The following is a 16,225-nucleotide window of genomic DNA, read 5'->3' as shown; positions in this document are numbered from 1 at the left end:
ATAACAGGCTAAGAAAATTATAGCACAACAATTTTAACTACCCTACAGCTCTATAGACTCATGAATCCCAGTGTGCCGACTGCTGTAACGTACCTCTACTAATATAGAAGGGCTTCCCTAGAGGCTCTGACGGTAAAGAATCTGCCTGCAATGTAGGAGACTCAGGTTCCATCCCTGGGTCAGGAAGATCCCTTGGAGAAGGGAATGGCTACCCACTCCAGTGTTCTTGTCTGGAGAATCCCATGGACAGAGGAGCTTGGTGGGCTACAGACAGTCCATAGGGTCGCAAAGAGGCAGACACGACTGAGCGACTAACACTTTCACTAATATAGAAGCCAAGAAGATGAACACGGTTAAGGTAGGTTTTATTAAGCACCCACAACTTCCGTGGCACTTTGCATAAGGCACTTAATTCTTTATGAAGGAAGTATCATTTCCACTGCAGAAATTAAGAAAGTGGTACCCCCCCAAAGATTCACAGCTCGTTTAGCGGGGTCTGAGTAAAACTGGTCTCCTAACCTGATCGTTGCCATTATTAGGAGGATTTCCCGAAGCCTTTCTACTGATCAGCTAACCCCATCCACTTGTGCTAGTTTCTACACGCTTCCTTCCAAGTCCTATTAACCATCCCAGAGATGGAATGCATTTCTCCAGTAGAGCCACTAGTCCTTGGCTCTGGCCTCAACCTCCCCTGCCAGGGCTCCAGAACAGGGGAGGATGGAAGAGGGCGCGCCTTGCCCGGATGTGAAGTCTCAGAGCACTGCCCTCGGGTCGCCCCGGAACAGAGCAGTGGAGCAGAAACCCGGCTCCCTCCTCACCCCTCCGAGGGGATGGCCTTCAGAGCGCTCGAAAAGACGAAACCAGGCTGCAGCGAGCGCTCGAGGCCAGGCCTACCCTGGGTCTCAGGAGGCAACGAGTAAAATCTACTACAGAGATCCTGCACCTTGCAGGTCCCCGCCGCAGCCCGCAACCAGAGGCCCGGCGTGACCGCGGGGCGGGAGAGGAAGCGACAGCGCTGTTTACCTCCTCTGGCTGGGGCCTGGCCGCTTCCGGCCTTTCCGGGTCTCCCATCGCGCAGACTCCGCCAGAGCTACCGGAGCAGAGGGAACCGAGCGCCTCGGGCCACTCCAACTGGGACAGGACCAGGTGGCCGGCGGGTGCTCTGAGTAGGCCCCGCCCCCTGGCGCAGGGACCGCTCCTACTCCGGCCGGTCCCGCCCCGCTCCTCGGCGCACGCCGATCCCCGCTTTCTCGCCTGCCCATTCAGGACCTGGCCCGACTCGGGCCTGGCCCCGCCTCCCCACTCACACTGGGACGCGCCCACTCCGACTGCCGGCCCCACTCCTCCGCGCCGACCCCACCTCCCGCCGCAGCAGGAGTAACAGAGTCTCGTCAAACTTGGCCCAGCGCCACTGCGCGGGCACCGCCTTCCGCCTTCTCAGTTAAGGTCGCTCCTTGAGCCTGCCAAACCCCGCCCACTGCACCTCGGGCCCCGCCTCCTCCGCTAGGTCCCGCCTCTCCAGCCGGCCCCGCCTCCCCTCCCGGTCCGCTGCCTTTGGCCCCTCCCGCGTCGCCGTCTTCTAGCCTCTCAGTGCGGGAGGTCCCCGGACCTCTTACTATCGAAACTGTCCAGCTAGTCTTCGCAGTGCGTTAGGAACACGGTGTATGTCGAGCTAACTCGGCCTAAATTAAAAGGCACTTGCTCCTTGGAAGAAAAGTTATGACAGCATATTAAAAAGCAGAGACATTACTCTGCCTGTCTAGTCAAAGCTATGGTTTTTCCAGTAGTCATATACGGATGTGAGAGTTGGGCTATAAAGAAAGCTGAGAGCTAAAGAATTGATGCTTTTGAACTGTGGTGTTGGAGGAGACTTGAGAGTTCCTTGGACTGCAAGGAGATCAAACCAGTTCATCCTAAAGGAAATCAGTCCTGAATATTCATTGAAAGGACTTATGCTGATACTGAAACTCCAATACTTTCCCTACCTGATTTGAAGAACTGACTCATTGGAAAAGTTCCTGATGCTGGGAAAGATTGAAGGCAGGAGAAGATGGGGACCACAGAGGATGAGAGGGTTGGATGGCATCACCGACTCGATAGACGTGAGATTGACCAAGCTCCGGGAGTTGATGAAGGACAGGGAAGCCTGGCGTGCTGCAGTCCATGGGGTCGCAAAAAGTCGGACACGATTGACCGACTGAACTGAACTGAATTCGGCCTGTCCTGAGAGGCTGCGGGATGGCGGTCGGACCGCACACTGGAGAAGCTAAAGAGGAGAGAGCGAGCTCTTCGAGTGTGGAGCGGTGGCAGAGGGAAGCCACGCTCTGGGTGGGAAAAGGGGACGTCCCCGTGACACCGCGAGAGAGGAGAGCTTTTCTCTGAATCTCCCGAGAAGCAGAGGTCGGGGGAAGTGTGCAGGACGAGGCGCGGGGCGTGCGGAGGAGGGAGAGAATAACGGAGGCCCTGGTGGACCTGGATCACCAAACAGCCTGTAGTGACACTTGCGAGGCGCCGCGCGCGCTGTGAGCCGGGCCGCAGGGTCCCGGGACACCGCTGCGCCCTGCACAGCGACGCCCCCTCCCTCGGCCGGCCCACCAGGAGCTCGGGCTTCGGGTGAAAGACTGAGGTTACCCAGCCCGAAGTAGAAGGCGCCCGGGATCCCCGCAAAACGCTCTTTTCCAGGCGCAGAGTCGAGGAGCGGACACAGGGACAGATGCTGGGGTGCCCATGGGCCTGTTTCTCAGGGGAACTGTCTACAGGTAACTGCCCACAGAGAGAAAAAATAGTGGGGTCAAAAACCAGCACTGAGGCGAAAGAGATTTGCTTAAGTCGTTTGAAGCTGAAATGTTGAGGTAACCCTTGTCAGGCCTTGACAACAGGCACCTGCTTCGTGATTAGCTGAGGGAAATGTGGTTCAGACAGGGTAGATAACTGAGCTTTGAAAATGATGGTTTATTCTCAATCCTGCCCTAGAGTGGGGGATGAGCAATATCCATTCTTACTTAGACAACTACTAGGGGCCACATGCTGAGTAAAAAAATTCCCACAGGTTAACTTTAAATAATAGTTAAATAAGTTCTGTGAGGAAACTGAGTCTTAAAGAAGCTAGAAATTTTATCACAGGCATGTGGAAAATAAACTAAGCAAAGATTCTACCATTTAAGTCATCAGACAATATGTCTCCTGTTTATCAAGCATTTTATGTGTATTGAACATGCAAAAGTAAATGAGTCTAGTGAAAAAGAATGTGGATTCTAGAGCCCTGTCATCTGGGCATGAATTCTAGCTCCCTTATTTATTAGCTGTGCTGCCTTGGACAAGTTACTTAGCATCTCTGAGACAGTATCCTCAGTTCCTTCTGCATAAGACTGTTGCATGGATTTACTAATATATTACATGTAAAGAACCTACTGGGGCAGAAAATTACAATGGTAGCTTTCAAGTACACTGCTTATCAGACTATCCTAGAGGTCATAGAACAGAAAGGCTCAACTGAGTCGCTTGAATCACATGGTTAAATTAATTGGAAACATACATTAAGGGGAACGAGATGGAGTAGCTAACCTATGTAAGATGGGATTCAGAAAGGGAAGGAAGTGGAAGGATCATTCAAGTTAATCATTCATACTCATATATCTTGTCTTTGTTGCATCCGCCTTCCCAGCTGGTGGAATAATTACAAAGGCCAGAGTTGAGGATGGGCATGAGGGTCTCCACAGTAGAGCCAACATACCCTTGCTCTTTTGGAGGGACGCAGAAGCTAGTAGGCCTGGTGGTATTTTCAGTTGTCAGTTTTCTGGATCCAGCCAGCCTGGGGTCTAGTGCTGTTGATCAGCATGCAGTTAACTTCCTCCACCTGGTTGGGATTTTAATGTCTGCAGAATAACTACAGGGTTTGGGGCTTCCCAGGTGCACTAGTGGTAAAGAGCCTGCCTGCCAGTGCAGAAGAAATAAGAGACATGCTTTCGATCCCTGGGTTAGGGAAGATCCTCTGGAGCAGGGCATGGCAACCCATTCTTACCTGGAGGATCTCATGGAAAAAGCAGCCTGGCAGGTTACAGTCCATGGGGTCGCAAAGAGTCAGACACTAATGAAGCAACTTAACACATGGCTCAGGATATTAACTACAGCCTTTGAGAACAATTAAAGGTCCTCAACTTTGTTTAATAGCCAAATTATTATTTTGTCTTATTTGCCTGCTTTCCTTTGTTTCTGCATTTTCTTGCTTCTCTTATTAAATCTGCTCTTTGAAATGCAGGGAAGGCCTAGGAGACTAAAGTTTTTCTACCAACAAGAGTCAAGGGTCACAGGAGTTCTGTCCGTTAGAAGGCCCTGCAGGGTCCTGCTTGGTTTCAGAAGAATTGCTGGATCATATGGTAGATCTGTTTTTAAGTTTTTGAGGAATCTCCATACTGTTTTCCATAGTAGTTGTATCAATTCACAATCTCACCAACAGCACACAAGGGTTCTCTTTTCTCCACATCCTTGCCAACATTTGTTATCTCCTGTCTTTTTTGGTGGGCTTCCCTGGTGGCTCAGACAGTAAAGAAGCTGCTTGCAATTCAGGAGACCCAGGTTTGGTCCCTGGGTTGGAAAGATCCCCTGGAGAAGGGAATGGCTACCCACACCAGTATTCTTGCCTGGAGAATCCCATGGACAGAAGAGCCTGACAGGTTACACTACATGGAGTTGCAAATATTTGAACATGACTGAGCTTTTTGATGCTATTTTAACAGGTGTGAGTTGATATCTCTGTGGCTTTGCCTTGCATTTCCTGAAGGATTAGTGATGTTGAGCATCTTTTCATGTACCTTTGGCCACTTCTATATCTTCTTTGGAAAATTGTTTATTCAGGTCCTTTGCCCAACTAAAAATTGGTCTGTTGGCTTTTTTGCTGCTATTTGAGTTTACTTACTTTGGGTAATAACCCTTTATTAGATATATGGCTTGCAGATATTTTCACATTCTATGGGTTATCTTTTCATTTTGTTGATCACTTCTTTGGCTATGCAGAAACTTTTTAGTTTGATGTAGTCCCACTTTTTTTTTATTTGCTTGTGCTTTAGGTGTCATATCTGAAAAATCATTGCCAAGATCCATATCAAGGAGCTTTTTTCCTATGATTTTTTCTAGGAGTTTGATGGTTTCAGATCTCACATTTAAGTATTTATTAACCCATTTTGAGTTAATTTTTGTGAGTGGTGTAATATTCTAGTTTCATTCTTTCACATGTGAATATCCAATCTTCCCAGCACCATTTATTGAAGAGACTTTTTCTCCCTTCAGTATTCTTTCCTCCCTTGTCAGATATTAGTTGACTGTATATGCATGGGTTTATTTCTGGAGTTTTAATTATGTTCCATTGGAATGACTGACTTTTAACAAAGAGAATACATGGCTTTTAAGTCTAGTACATAAAGAACAATATGAACAGCTTTTGCCTGTTTTTTTCTACCTTTTGGAAAGTTTGCCTTAGAACTTAGGTACCATTTTACAGGAATCCAAAAACTAGCCTACAAAGCAAGATGACATAGAGAAGCCATAGGAAGGAACTGAGGCACCCAATCAATAGGTACTATCAACTTCTTGATGTGTGAATGAACAAACCATTAGAGGATTCCAGCTAGCAGCCATCAAATCTTCCTTCCACTTGAAACCCTGGACATCAGAGAGAAGCCATAACGATCTGTCCTGCACAGATTCCTAATACAGATTCCATGAGCATAGTGAATGATTGTTTTATACCACTAACCTTGAGGATAATTGGTTGTGCAAACCTAGTAATTGGAATAGCCTCCATTCTACTTACAGAGATTTGTGTGGTATGACTAAAGAAGGCAGCTTAGCCTCTGGTACAGAAAGTGTGTAATTTCATGCTACTATTGGCTTACAGTGTACCAGTAAGATGCATAGACCCTCATTTCTCCAACTTGATGATGTCTTAAATTCTTTTAAAATTTTAGTATGTATTGTTTATAAAAAAAATGATGTACAAACATAAGACAAGTTACAGACTATTTCATTATTCTATGACTATGGTATTGTGATTTATAACAAGCAGTATGTATTTGGTCTTTTATCCGTTTCTGGCACGGAGCTCCCCAAATCCTCAGAATTTCCTAAATAAAAATAATAATAAATAATAATAAAATGACTTTTTGGACCACTCATTAGGATAGATTCTGGTTGCCAGGGGCACCAAGCAACTTTCCCTTGAACTCCCTGTGGATTGGCTGTTGGCTGTTGGTTTAGTTGCTAAGTCATGTCCAGCTCTTGCAGACCCCGTGGATTGTAGCCCACCAGGCTCCTCTGTCCATGGGATTCTCCAAGCAAGAATATTGGAGTGGACTGCCATTTCCTCCTCCCTCCAGGGGATCTTCCCAATCCAGAAATCAAACCCAGGTCTTCTGCATTGCAGGCAGATTCTTTACTGAGCTATAAGGAAGGCCCTATGGGTTGGAGGTTGAAAAAATCACCAGTGGCCAGTGATTTAATCAATTATGCCTGTGTAACGAGGCCTCCATAAAAACCCGGGAAGACTGGATTCAGTTTCAGGGTTGGTGAACACACAAAGTTGCAGAGACAGGGCATGGAAGTTCCACACCCTTGCTCAGGCTTTGCCCAGTGTTTATCTTCCACCCACCTGTTCCTGAGTTATATCCTTTTATGCTGTCTAGTAAGTACAATGTTTTTTGAGTTCTGTGAGCCACTTCAGCAGATTCATCAAACCCAAGGAGGTAGTCATAGGAACCCGATTTATAGCTATTCAGAAGTACAGGTGACAACTCCAGCTTGCAATTGGTTTCTGTAGTGGAGGCTGGGGTTTTGCCTTGAAATGTGATGCTATCTCTAGGTAGACAGTGTCAGAACTGAGTTGAATTATAGGATCCCCTGGAGAAGGGAAAGGCTACCCACTCGAGAACTCTGGCCTGGAGAATTCCAGAGACTATGGTCAGTCCATGGGGTCGCAGAGTTGGACATGCCTGAGCAACTTTCACTTTTCACATGGTGTCAGCACACTGCTTGGTAGTTTGAGGGAACCCCTCTCCATATATACACACCTACATATTGGAACTGGGTGCTCAGGACCTTTAATGACCATGACCAACTCACTTAATTATAATCATACATTCCAAAAACTAGTGTACCTGATGTTTGGGAATGCAGTCTCCACAAGGGCTGGAGACATCTGACTTCAGCACTTACCAGTTCTGTAACCTTGAGCAAATTAGTTTAATCTGTGCCAAATTTCCTGTGAGGATGGTAACAGTGCCATAGAATAAAATGACATAAAAACGCATTTGATAAGCTGCCTAGCACACGGTACTCAATAAAAGAGAGCTTCCATATTTGCAAACAATCCAGTGATTTTTAATTTTATGAGGTAATTTAAGATTCTTTGCTTATATTGAATTCATGGTATTTTCATATGACTAAGTCACATTTTAAAAACACTTCTGTATTAATCAAACGATGTTTAGGGGAAGAATTAATCTCTATGTTCATGCCTATCTTTAGGTTAATGTAAATAGTGTAAATCTTTTTACCCAGGCACAAGAGGAAGAACCTAATCCAGGAGTAGATGATTTAAAAGTACTTTTCCATAAGAAGGAATAAGAAGGAAAGGTTTGGCCTGGGGAATTTACCAACAGGGGGCTTTATATTGATGAACAGAAGGAGTGCTCTGGACAGTGTTTCAGAGTCATCTGGGATGCTGTTAAGAATAACAATTTCTTAAGTTGAAATGTGATTGAGAGGATGAGCAAAGCTTAGGAATTTGCATTAACAAGCACGAGACAATCTGCCTCAAGGGAAGATCTCAGTTTTAGACCTAAACATTGATTGATTACCTCTAAATAGACAAAAATATTATCTTTAGGAGATAAATTTATCTTTAGGGGCAAGTACTAAATAGTGAAATTGCACTACTTAAAAACCCTCTCAAGTATTCCCCAGGAAGCCATTTATAGGGAACAATCCTGATATTCAGATAATTCGGGGTTGGGGGGTGGTGGTTGCAGGGAGTAGCAAAATTTTGAACACCTTCAGTAAAGTTCATTCTTGGTCTTCACTTCCTAAATTTGTTTTCAAGTCCATTAGATTTAAACACTAAACAAGACCAAAAGAGAACTTTATTTTATATGACTTTATTTTACATTTAGAACCATTTTATGCTTTACTTTAAAAAAAAAAACAAACCTCACTCTTCTTTTAATATTCCTAAAAGCATTTTAACCAAAATCTTGATTTAGGAAGACTTAAGACATTGTGCATTATGTTAAATACTTTCATTCTTCCAATAACTATTAAAAATAAGTTCACAATTAGGTTTTCAATGTCCTAATCATATCTAGTTTGTTCTCATTTTTTATCAATTCCATCATGTGCATACAGAAGTTTTTCAGACACACTGATGAAAATCAGTTCTTAATCTAATTACTATTTCATTTATTCAGAAATAGCATTTAGACATAAAAACCAATGTCTCATTTTGTAAAATAACCTTTGGTTAATTTACACATCTAATACATCATATTAAGTTTTAAGTAGTACAATGAGTTTCATCACTGTTGCTTTAGTTTTTAATATTTATTGTGTCAGCAGGGCTGAAAATAATGTGGTTCAGTCTTCTGAAGGAAGTTTGTTTATATATATATATACATATATATATATACACATGTATAATAAAGCACAGTGCCTTTGAATGTGAAAAACATCCCAAAGGCCAAGAGTCCTACAAAGGAACGACAAAGAAGGAGAGACTCCAGACTCTCTCCTCATTTTCAATATGTAAAGTGACTGGTTTAAGTCACTTTATTGAAGACATGGTGAAGAAAAGTGTTCCTTATTATGCCACTGAATAAAGCTACTAAAACCACAAAAATTTAGAGATAATGATCCTAGGCTACACAGTTAATGGATCATCAAAAAAGAACTTCTCAGTTATTAAATATAACTGGATTGACTTCTGATGCCAAGTAAGGCTCATTTTACTTCCCCCATTTGTATAAAAGAAAACGTGGCCTGGCCAGTGCCATTCAGGATTCTCTGCTAACTGTAAAATGTGGACCAATTTCCTTCTGTTTCTTACAGTCCTTGTGTACATTCAGTTTTTTAAAACAAAATTTTTATGCACATAACCGTGTCGGATACTGTATTGCCCTTAGTTTAAAAAATGTACAACTACATAAATAAAAACTATTGTTTCTTCAGTATTACTTGACATTTCTTCTGTAATTTATTTAAAAAAGTAAATGTAACAAGATACTTAAAAAAGGCTAGATACAAAAGTAGTTAAGCTGCTCACGAACATTTAAAATTTTCCAAAATGTATCTTCAGTAATCATGATCTTATAAAACATTTTACAGTTATCAGAAAGTGCCCAGGCTGAGTTTACATAACTGAAATGCCTTAGTACAAATGTCTAGTTAGAACTGAAGTGCAGTATACCTGACTGACTGCTCACTGAAATAGGGATACAAAGAAAAAAGTTGACTGTGATAAAGTACTGTGCATTGGCCCCCATCATATGTACAAAAAAGTGCCCTCAAATGAACAAATTACATGCAAAATATTAGTGATATCATTTAGTATCCTAGAGCTCAATGCAGTCAAACCGCAACAAAAGTGGTTTTTATAGGTAAAGTGATTTCATTTCTTAAGATCTGAATGTTCAGAACTTTTTTATAAGTTCCATATACGATACACAACCGCAGCCAACCACAAATTAAACACCATAAAAAAGTTAAAATGAAACACAGAACATACTTAATTTTTTATTTTGAAATTCCCTATTCCCTCTATACAAGAACCTTTGCTGAAACACTTTCCACAAAGGCAGCAGTGAGTTTTCAGAACGTTTTACATTTTTCCCCTCAGCAAAAAGGTAAATCACAGTGTAAATTATGTTGTTCTGCTGTCATCTTTGGCTGGGGTTAGACCCAGAAGTTGTTGACTAGCAAACCATTATAGTCAAATGTTGCTAGTGCTCCTCAGGCCTTTAAGCTACAAACTCAGCAAGGAATGTTTGCATTCATCTCTTTAAGGTAAAGGTACCACAGGGTATGCGACAGCATCAACTTCCATAAACTCTTATAGACAAATGGGAAAAATCTACAAAATTAGCGAGTAATATTACACAGCAATACACACGTTTTATACTCTACACAAAACCAAAATTCTTGGTCTTAATGGCGAGTAGCAATTTCTGTTTGAGAATTTGTTTAGAGGAATAGAGTGGGACGTAAAGTCGAGAAATGCAAGTATTTGCAGTAGGAAGGTGTTGGTCATCTGGTGGTCTTATTGTGATGGAGGGCATAGGCTGAAATCCTTCTTCACTGGCTGGTAATGAAGGGCTTGATGTCCAAAAGTAAACCTAAACAGGAGTATAATAATTACAAGTTTGGCTTTTAAGAGATTAACATTCAACCCTTAATTCTGGCAATTATACATACAGCCCCATTCTTTTGGTAAAACCTACAAAGGGGTATTATTTAGAAGTGTCTTTTAAATTTCTTATATTGAAAAGGAAAGCTTCAGGGTTGGAAAAGAAAGAAGTGTCAGGTATGTAGAAAAGTGACTATGTTTCAATGCCTCAGCTTCTCATTTGCAACATGAGGCTACTTGATCAAATGCTGTCTAAGGGCCCTTCCTGTTGCTAAATTTCGCAGGGCATCTCTTAGTGGGAATAAGGCACAAGGTCTCTGAAAAAGGTTCAAAATTCACAGAGGCTATCAAAAAGTTATTCTGCATTTTATCTACTAGCAAAACCACCCAATACTTTTCACTGGTGCACTGTATCATACACAATAATTTTGTAACAGTAATTAAGTGTCAGGCAGCATCTGCTGTACATCAAAATCCATGCAATAAGCCATGCTAACACTGAGTTTTAAAACACATCTAATTTGTGTAATAGAGCGCAAATTACTTTTTCTTTAAATATAACCAAAGATATACTTTCCTGAAATATTTTTATTAATACATACCCTTCCTCATTGATACTAGACAGTGACTATCTCTTAAGGTAAAGCTTTTAAAATCTTGCATTTATAGTACACAACTAAACAGACAAATAAAAGGGCTTCCCAGGTGGCGCTAGTGGTAAAGAACCGGTCTGCCAATGCAGGAGAGCTAAGAGTTGTGGGTTCAATCCCTAGGTCGGGAAGATCCCCTGGAGGAGGACACGGAAACCTACTTCAGTAGTCTTGCCTGGACAATCCCACGTACAGGGGAACCTGGTGGGCTACAGTCCACAATGTCACAGAGTCAGACACGACTGAAGTGACTTAACACATACAAACAGACAAATATATTCATTATCTCAGAGTGACTAGGAACCCTAAACTAGTTCCTGAAGCATAGTTATGTGAGAAATCTCATCTAGAATTCTATAGGAGGAGGCAGGGAAAAACAAAACTTTGCAAGTGTCAGGGTCTCCAAAATCTTCAAAGAATTTATAAAAGGGATGGAAGGTACTGTAGACATAAACCTGGCCCAACCTACTCATTTTACAGGTAGAAAACAAACAATGTAAAGTGTTTCTCCAAGGATAAATGTGGTTACCCAGAGCCAGATTACTACACTGCTGGACCTCCACGAAGTTGGAAAAAGATAAATACGTAACAGAGGACTTCTCAAAACTTTTACCAGTGAACTATGACTTTCCAAGAGGGAAATGTACTATGTATGTAGTTTTATGGCATAACCCTAGGACTAATAATTCAAGGGAGAAGAGTTTAGGAAAACCCTCTTATTTTCTTATGTCCCTGAGACACATATGGAAAAGCCTACAAGTATGTGAAGGATAACCTCCCAAAAGAGGGAGGAGGTAGAAGACACCGTGATATACTGCTGCTAAGCTGCTAAGTCGCTTCAGTCGTGTCCAACTCTGGGCAACCCCATAGACGGCAGCCCACCAGGCTCCCGTGTCTCTGGGATTCTCCAGGCAACAACACTGGGGTGGGTTGCCATTTCCTTCTCCAGTGCATGAAAGTGAAAAGTGAAAGTGAAGTCACTTATTTGTGTCCAACTCTTCGTGACCCCATGGACTACTGCAGCTCCTCTGTCCATGGGATTTTTCAGGCAAGAGCACTGGAGTAGGGTGCCATCGCCTTCTCCGATATACTGCTAAGCCCAAAGAATACGGGAGTTTAAGGAGTGAAGCTCACGATTAAAGCTGCTGCTGGACATGTTGAGGCCCCCACAGAGGGAGGTAGTCTCTCTCTTTTTGTAAAAGACTGAATAGTTGGCAAATTTCTCTTCTAGGAGATGGCAGAAATGCAGTGAGATTTTAACTTGACTGACTAGACAGGACACACTGGTTTTGCTCTGAATCCAGACTGACTACAGGAACCCTAATAAGCAACTCAGGTACTCCTAAAACCAACAGGTGCAGATACAGTATCTGCATTGGTAGGGACTTCAGGATTGGTCTACAAGTTTGTGAAAGTCAAAATACATGGAATTATAAGGAATGAACCTAGGGATCAGCCTAGGAAACTACCAGATGGCTACATTAAGAACAAAAACCACCTGACAGCTAGGACTGCTGGACAACCCATCTTGCTACAGTAGGGAAACACTGGGAGGCGCCTGGGGCCACGTGAAGATGAAGGAATGCTAAACGCGTGGCCCCCTCCCCACAAAAAACAAGTTACAAACTACCTTTAAAGGTAAATCAGAAACTGCAAGCTTTGTGCTTTCCTGCCCAACTATTTCCCCCTCTCAAATAAAATTGGGGGATATAGCTAGAAATTGTATCATTTTTTATACATTCCATAGAGGTTTGGTTTAGAATACTGGAAACTAAGGCTGGTTCAACAGGGGAAATGTCGCAGGAACTATGAGGAATATGAATAGAGATTTTCTGGATAAGGAATGTCCCTCAAATTTCTACAAGAAAGTCTAGAGGAGACTACCTTTTAAGGCTACTGGACAGGCTGATTTGGATATACTCACAGTTGGACATAAACTCCACAGACTTGACAGACTTCAATATGATCAAAGTTTATACTGTCTTAACTTATGATTTATTAATTATGTCTTAATTTATTAACTTTAAGTTAATAAGTAATAAGATTAAAATCACAGACCATTCCATTCTCCAGGGGATCTTCCCAACCCAGGGATCGAACTTGGGTCTCTGGCATTGCAGGCAGATTCTTTACCATCTGAGTGACCAGGGAAGTCCTAATACTTTAAAGATTAAAATCACAGACCTAGTACCTGTAATTAAGTTACTCTATTCATAGTATACAGAGCAATTATGATTCTATTAAAAAATTTTGCAAACACTTGCACCTAGTCAAAAAGATTAAGGATGGATTAAAGAGGCCGCTAACATACATTAGCACTCACTATAGGGGGAAAAACAGGTCTCAACAGTAAGCTGGTATTATATCTTTGGGACTAAGGATAGCATTTTAATAGCTAAGATGTACTTCACTCTGTTTATAGTTTTACTCATACTTCAGACGTCCTATTATAGAGAAACAAAATTGACTTTTATTTCCTTAGCCAAAATTAAAATCATTACCAATTTAAAACAAAAGGCTGTCTTTCATACAGTATTTAAGGTTTTTAGTTTTTTCTACAAATTTTATGAAAACACTTACAAGATCTTGTCGTTCTGTCATGCTCATCTTCTCTACAATTGACCAGAACCACCGCTTGAACTGCAAGAGCTTCTCAGCATTTTCTCCTACAAATAAATATAAATTCAATAAATATTCTGCATCAGTTGTATTTTTAGAATACTATTTATAAAATTAAAATGTGAATGGGGGAGTCTAATCCTAATACAAGAAATTAAGACCATTTGTACAATGTGAAACTTCTATAGTTCATTAGCCTATCCCAATGACCAAGACAAGAAAACAAACCACTAGCCTCAAAAATCACATGACTTTAATTCCATCACTAAGTCATGATTCTTCTCATGATGTTAAACCAGTGCTTCTCAAAGTTTAATAAGTTTACAAGTCACTTGGGAGATCTTCTTAAAATGCAGATTCTCACTGATTAGGTATGGGGAAGAAAGCAGAAAGAAACCAAAGATTCTGCATTTCTAAAAAGCTTCCAGATGATGCTGATATTGTTGATTTGAGGATCATACTTGGAGTGTCTTTAGATATTTTTTCCCCTTCTAGGTTTGTGGTTTATATCAATAAATAAACCAAATTCTTATGTCACGAATATTGAAAACTATTTTATTACTTAACACAAAAACTATTATGCAGTGATCTGCATGTTACCAAGCATGAAGGAAAAACAAGAAAATTTACCCAAATTTAACTTACTATAATTTGGCTGAAGCTGTTTGCAAAATATGAAGAATAAAAGGGAAAAAAACTGGTACCCTCATGTATGGCATTAATCTTGGACTAGAGGTATGGTCTTCTCATGAATTTCTTGGAAGTTCCAGTATTTTATTGTATGTGTTAGTCACTCAGTCTTGTCTGACTCTTTGGGACCCCAGAGACTGTAGCCCACCAGGTGCCTCTGTCCATGGAATTTTCCAGGCAAGAATAATGGAGAGGGTTGCCATTCCCTTCTCCAAGGGATCTTCCCAACCCAGAGATCAAACCCTGGTTTCCTGTACTGCAGGTGAATTCTTTACCATCTGAGGCACCAGGGAAGCCCATTTTATTGTCTAGTCACAGCTAAAAAGTCTACTCCTAGAATATGGGACTTTGAAAAGAAAAAGGTGCAACAAATTAAGCACTGAAGACAAATGTTATTCTAGGATTATCACTACCTCTTGTTACTCTTTCTAGATTTTTCATGTGGTTGTGTGTCATTTATCTTTCTAAGTGTGCTCTGAGTTCAGTTCTGAAGTTCCAAAAAGTGAAGTTCTGTATTTTTGAGCTTCTTATTAACAAATTCAAAAGAGAAGCAGAAAGGAAAAAAGGCTACATCATGCAATCAAATTCTTCAGAGGGCTTACCAACAGAATTGTCATATGGATTATTTTTTTCTAAATAAATAAAAACCCTTTCAACACAGTTGTTCACCACAAAGAATTTTTACTATTTCATACTAAACCATTCTTTAAAATATAGAAAAATAAAGCAATAAAAGAATTAAGAATAACTAATAATAAGCTATCATAGTTCAAACTAAATATTTTAAGATATTTTATATCTTAATATAAAACCCTGAGTAATAAACAGCATTTCTAAGTCCCTATAAATAGGTTAAGAATTAGAAACCCAGAAAACTGACTGATCAAATTATCTGTATAGTTTATTTCTTATGTAAACATTTAATAAATTTCATACCTGATTCATCATTGAAAGAGGTGAAACTGATCAGCATTTGCACGTTAACCTCACCACAGCCATTTACCAAAAGCCTAAAGTCTTCTGCTGTTAAATCTTCTAATGAATTTTTTGGAAGCACATCCAGCAGACCTTTCCTCATTGCCTAGAGGATTTCAAAAATTACCTATTTATTACTATCAGTACTTTATTTTCTATATAGCAGTTATTATCATTAAAGCCCAATGTCTAATTTTAACAGCCTAAGAATACTAAATACTACTAAAAAGTGAAGTTCTGTATTTTGAGTTTATTCACAAATTCAAAACACAGGCAGAAGGGAAAAAGGGCTACAGGTTCAACAGTAAAGGAGTATTATTTTATCTCAGGAGTTAAACAGTATTTAAAATTATGTTAGTAACAGACTGGTCATTAAGAAAGAATCTGTTAATCATGTTATCCTGTCAATATCCTAGGAAAAGTATGATGATGACAAAAACCAATATCCCTGACACAAACTTACTGAGAAATGCCAAGAACTGTTCTAAGCACCTTATATATGTTAATTAATTAACATTAACCTCATCCTCATTTTGCAGAGGAGGGAACAAAGGCACAAAGTACTTGAGTTGTTTGCTAATGTCATACAGCTAGAGCAGGCTGCAGTCATGATTTGAACCCTGACAGTATTAATTCCAGAGCCCACACAATTATTCCCAGCACAGGGATCAAAACCACTTCATAAACATTTTTCACCAGGAGGGGAAATAGTTAACATAGTGGGCCTGATGTTGTTCTTTAGAAGAGTCTGATCGGAGATGGTCCTTGACAGGCATCTGGAAACTAGGCTTTTGGAATGCTCCCTACATTATTCCTAACTGATGTGGCAATAAGCTCTGCTATAACAGCTTGCCTAGACTATCTGTGCAAAGGTGATTTATGATGAACATGTGTTTTTCCTCTG

The 16,225-nt window shown here is 41.0% G+C and overlaps 2 protein-coding genes across 9 annotated transcripts in view; both read right to left on the bottom strand.

Annotated features, from left to right (window-relative positions):
• RRM2B (ribonucleotide reductase regulatory TP53 inducible subunit M2B) overlaps positions 1-1,481 on the bottom strand; it is a 36,315-nt gene extending 34,834 nt beyond the window's left edge. For 3 of the 6 annotated variants that reach the window (XM_069601140.1, XM_069601141.1, XM_069601142.1), the window contains exon 1: positions 1,024-1,462. In XM_069601140.1, coding sequence (XP_069457241.1) covers positions 1,024-1,071 — 48 coding nt within the window. In that variant the 5' untranslated portion in view covers positions 1,072-1,462. Of the gene's footprint in view, positions 1-1,023 lie in introns of all 6 variants that reach the window. The other 3 variants (XM_069601144.1, XM_069601143.1, XM_069601139.1) reach the window with 2 other exon arrangements.
• Positions 1,482-9,215: 7,734 nt separating this feature from the next.
• Positions 9,216-16,225, bottom strand: part of UBR5 (ubiquitin protein ligase E3 component n-recognin 5) — a 140,330-nt gene continuing 133,320 nt past the window's right edge. For all 3 annotated transcript variants that reach the window (XM_069600429.1, XM_069600430.1, XM_069600428.1), the window contains exons 57-59: positions 15,283-15,427; positions 13,618-13,703; positions 9,216-10,376 (exon numbers count right to left, since the gene is read on the bottom strand). In XM_069600429.1, the coding sequence (XP_069456530.1) occupies positions 10,164-10,376; positions 13,618-13,703; positions 15,283-15,427 (444 nt within the window). In that variant the 3' untranslated portion in view covers positions 9,216-10,163. The remainder of the gene's footprint in view (positions 10,377-13,617; positions 13,704-15,282; positions 15,428-16,225) is intronic.

Source organism: Ovis canadensis, chromosome 9 (genome assembly GCF_042477335.2).
Source record: "Ovis canadensis isolate MfBH-ARS-UI-01 breed Bighorn chromosome 9, ARS-UI_OviCan_v2, whole genome shotgun sequence".
Lineage (NCBI taxonomy): Eukaryota > Metazoa > Chordata > Mammalia > Artiodactyla > Bovidae > Ovis > Ovis canadensis.
This window is presented reverse-complemented; position numbering and strand designations above follow the sequence as displayed.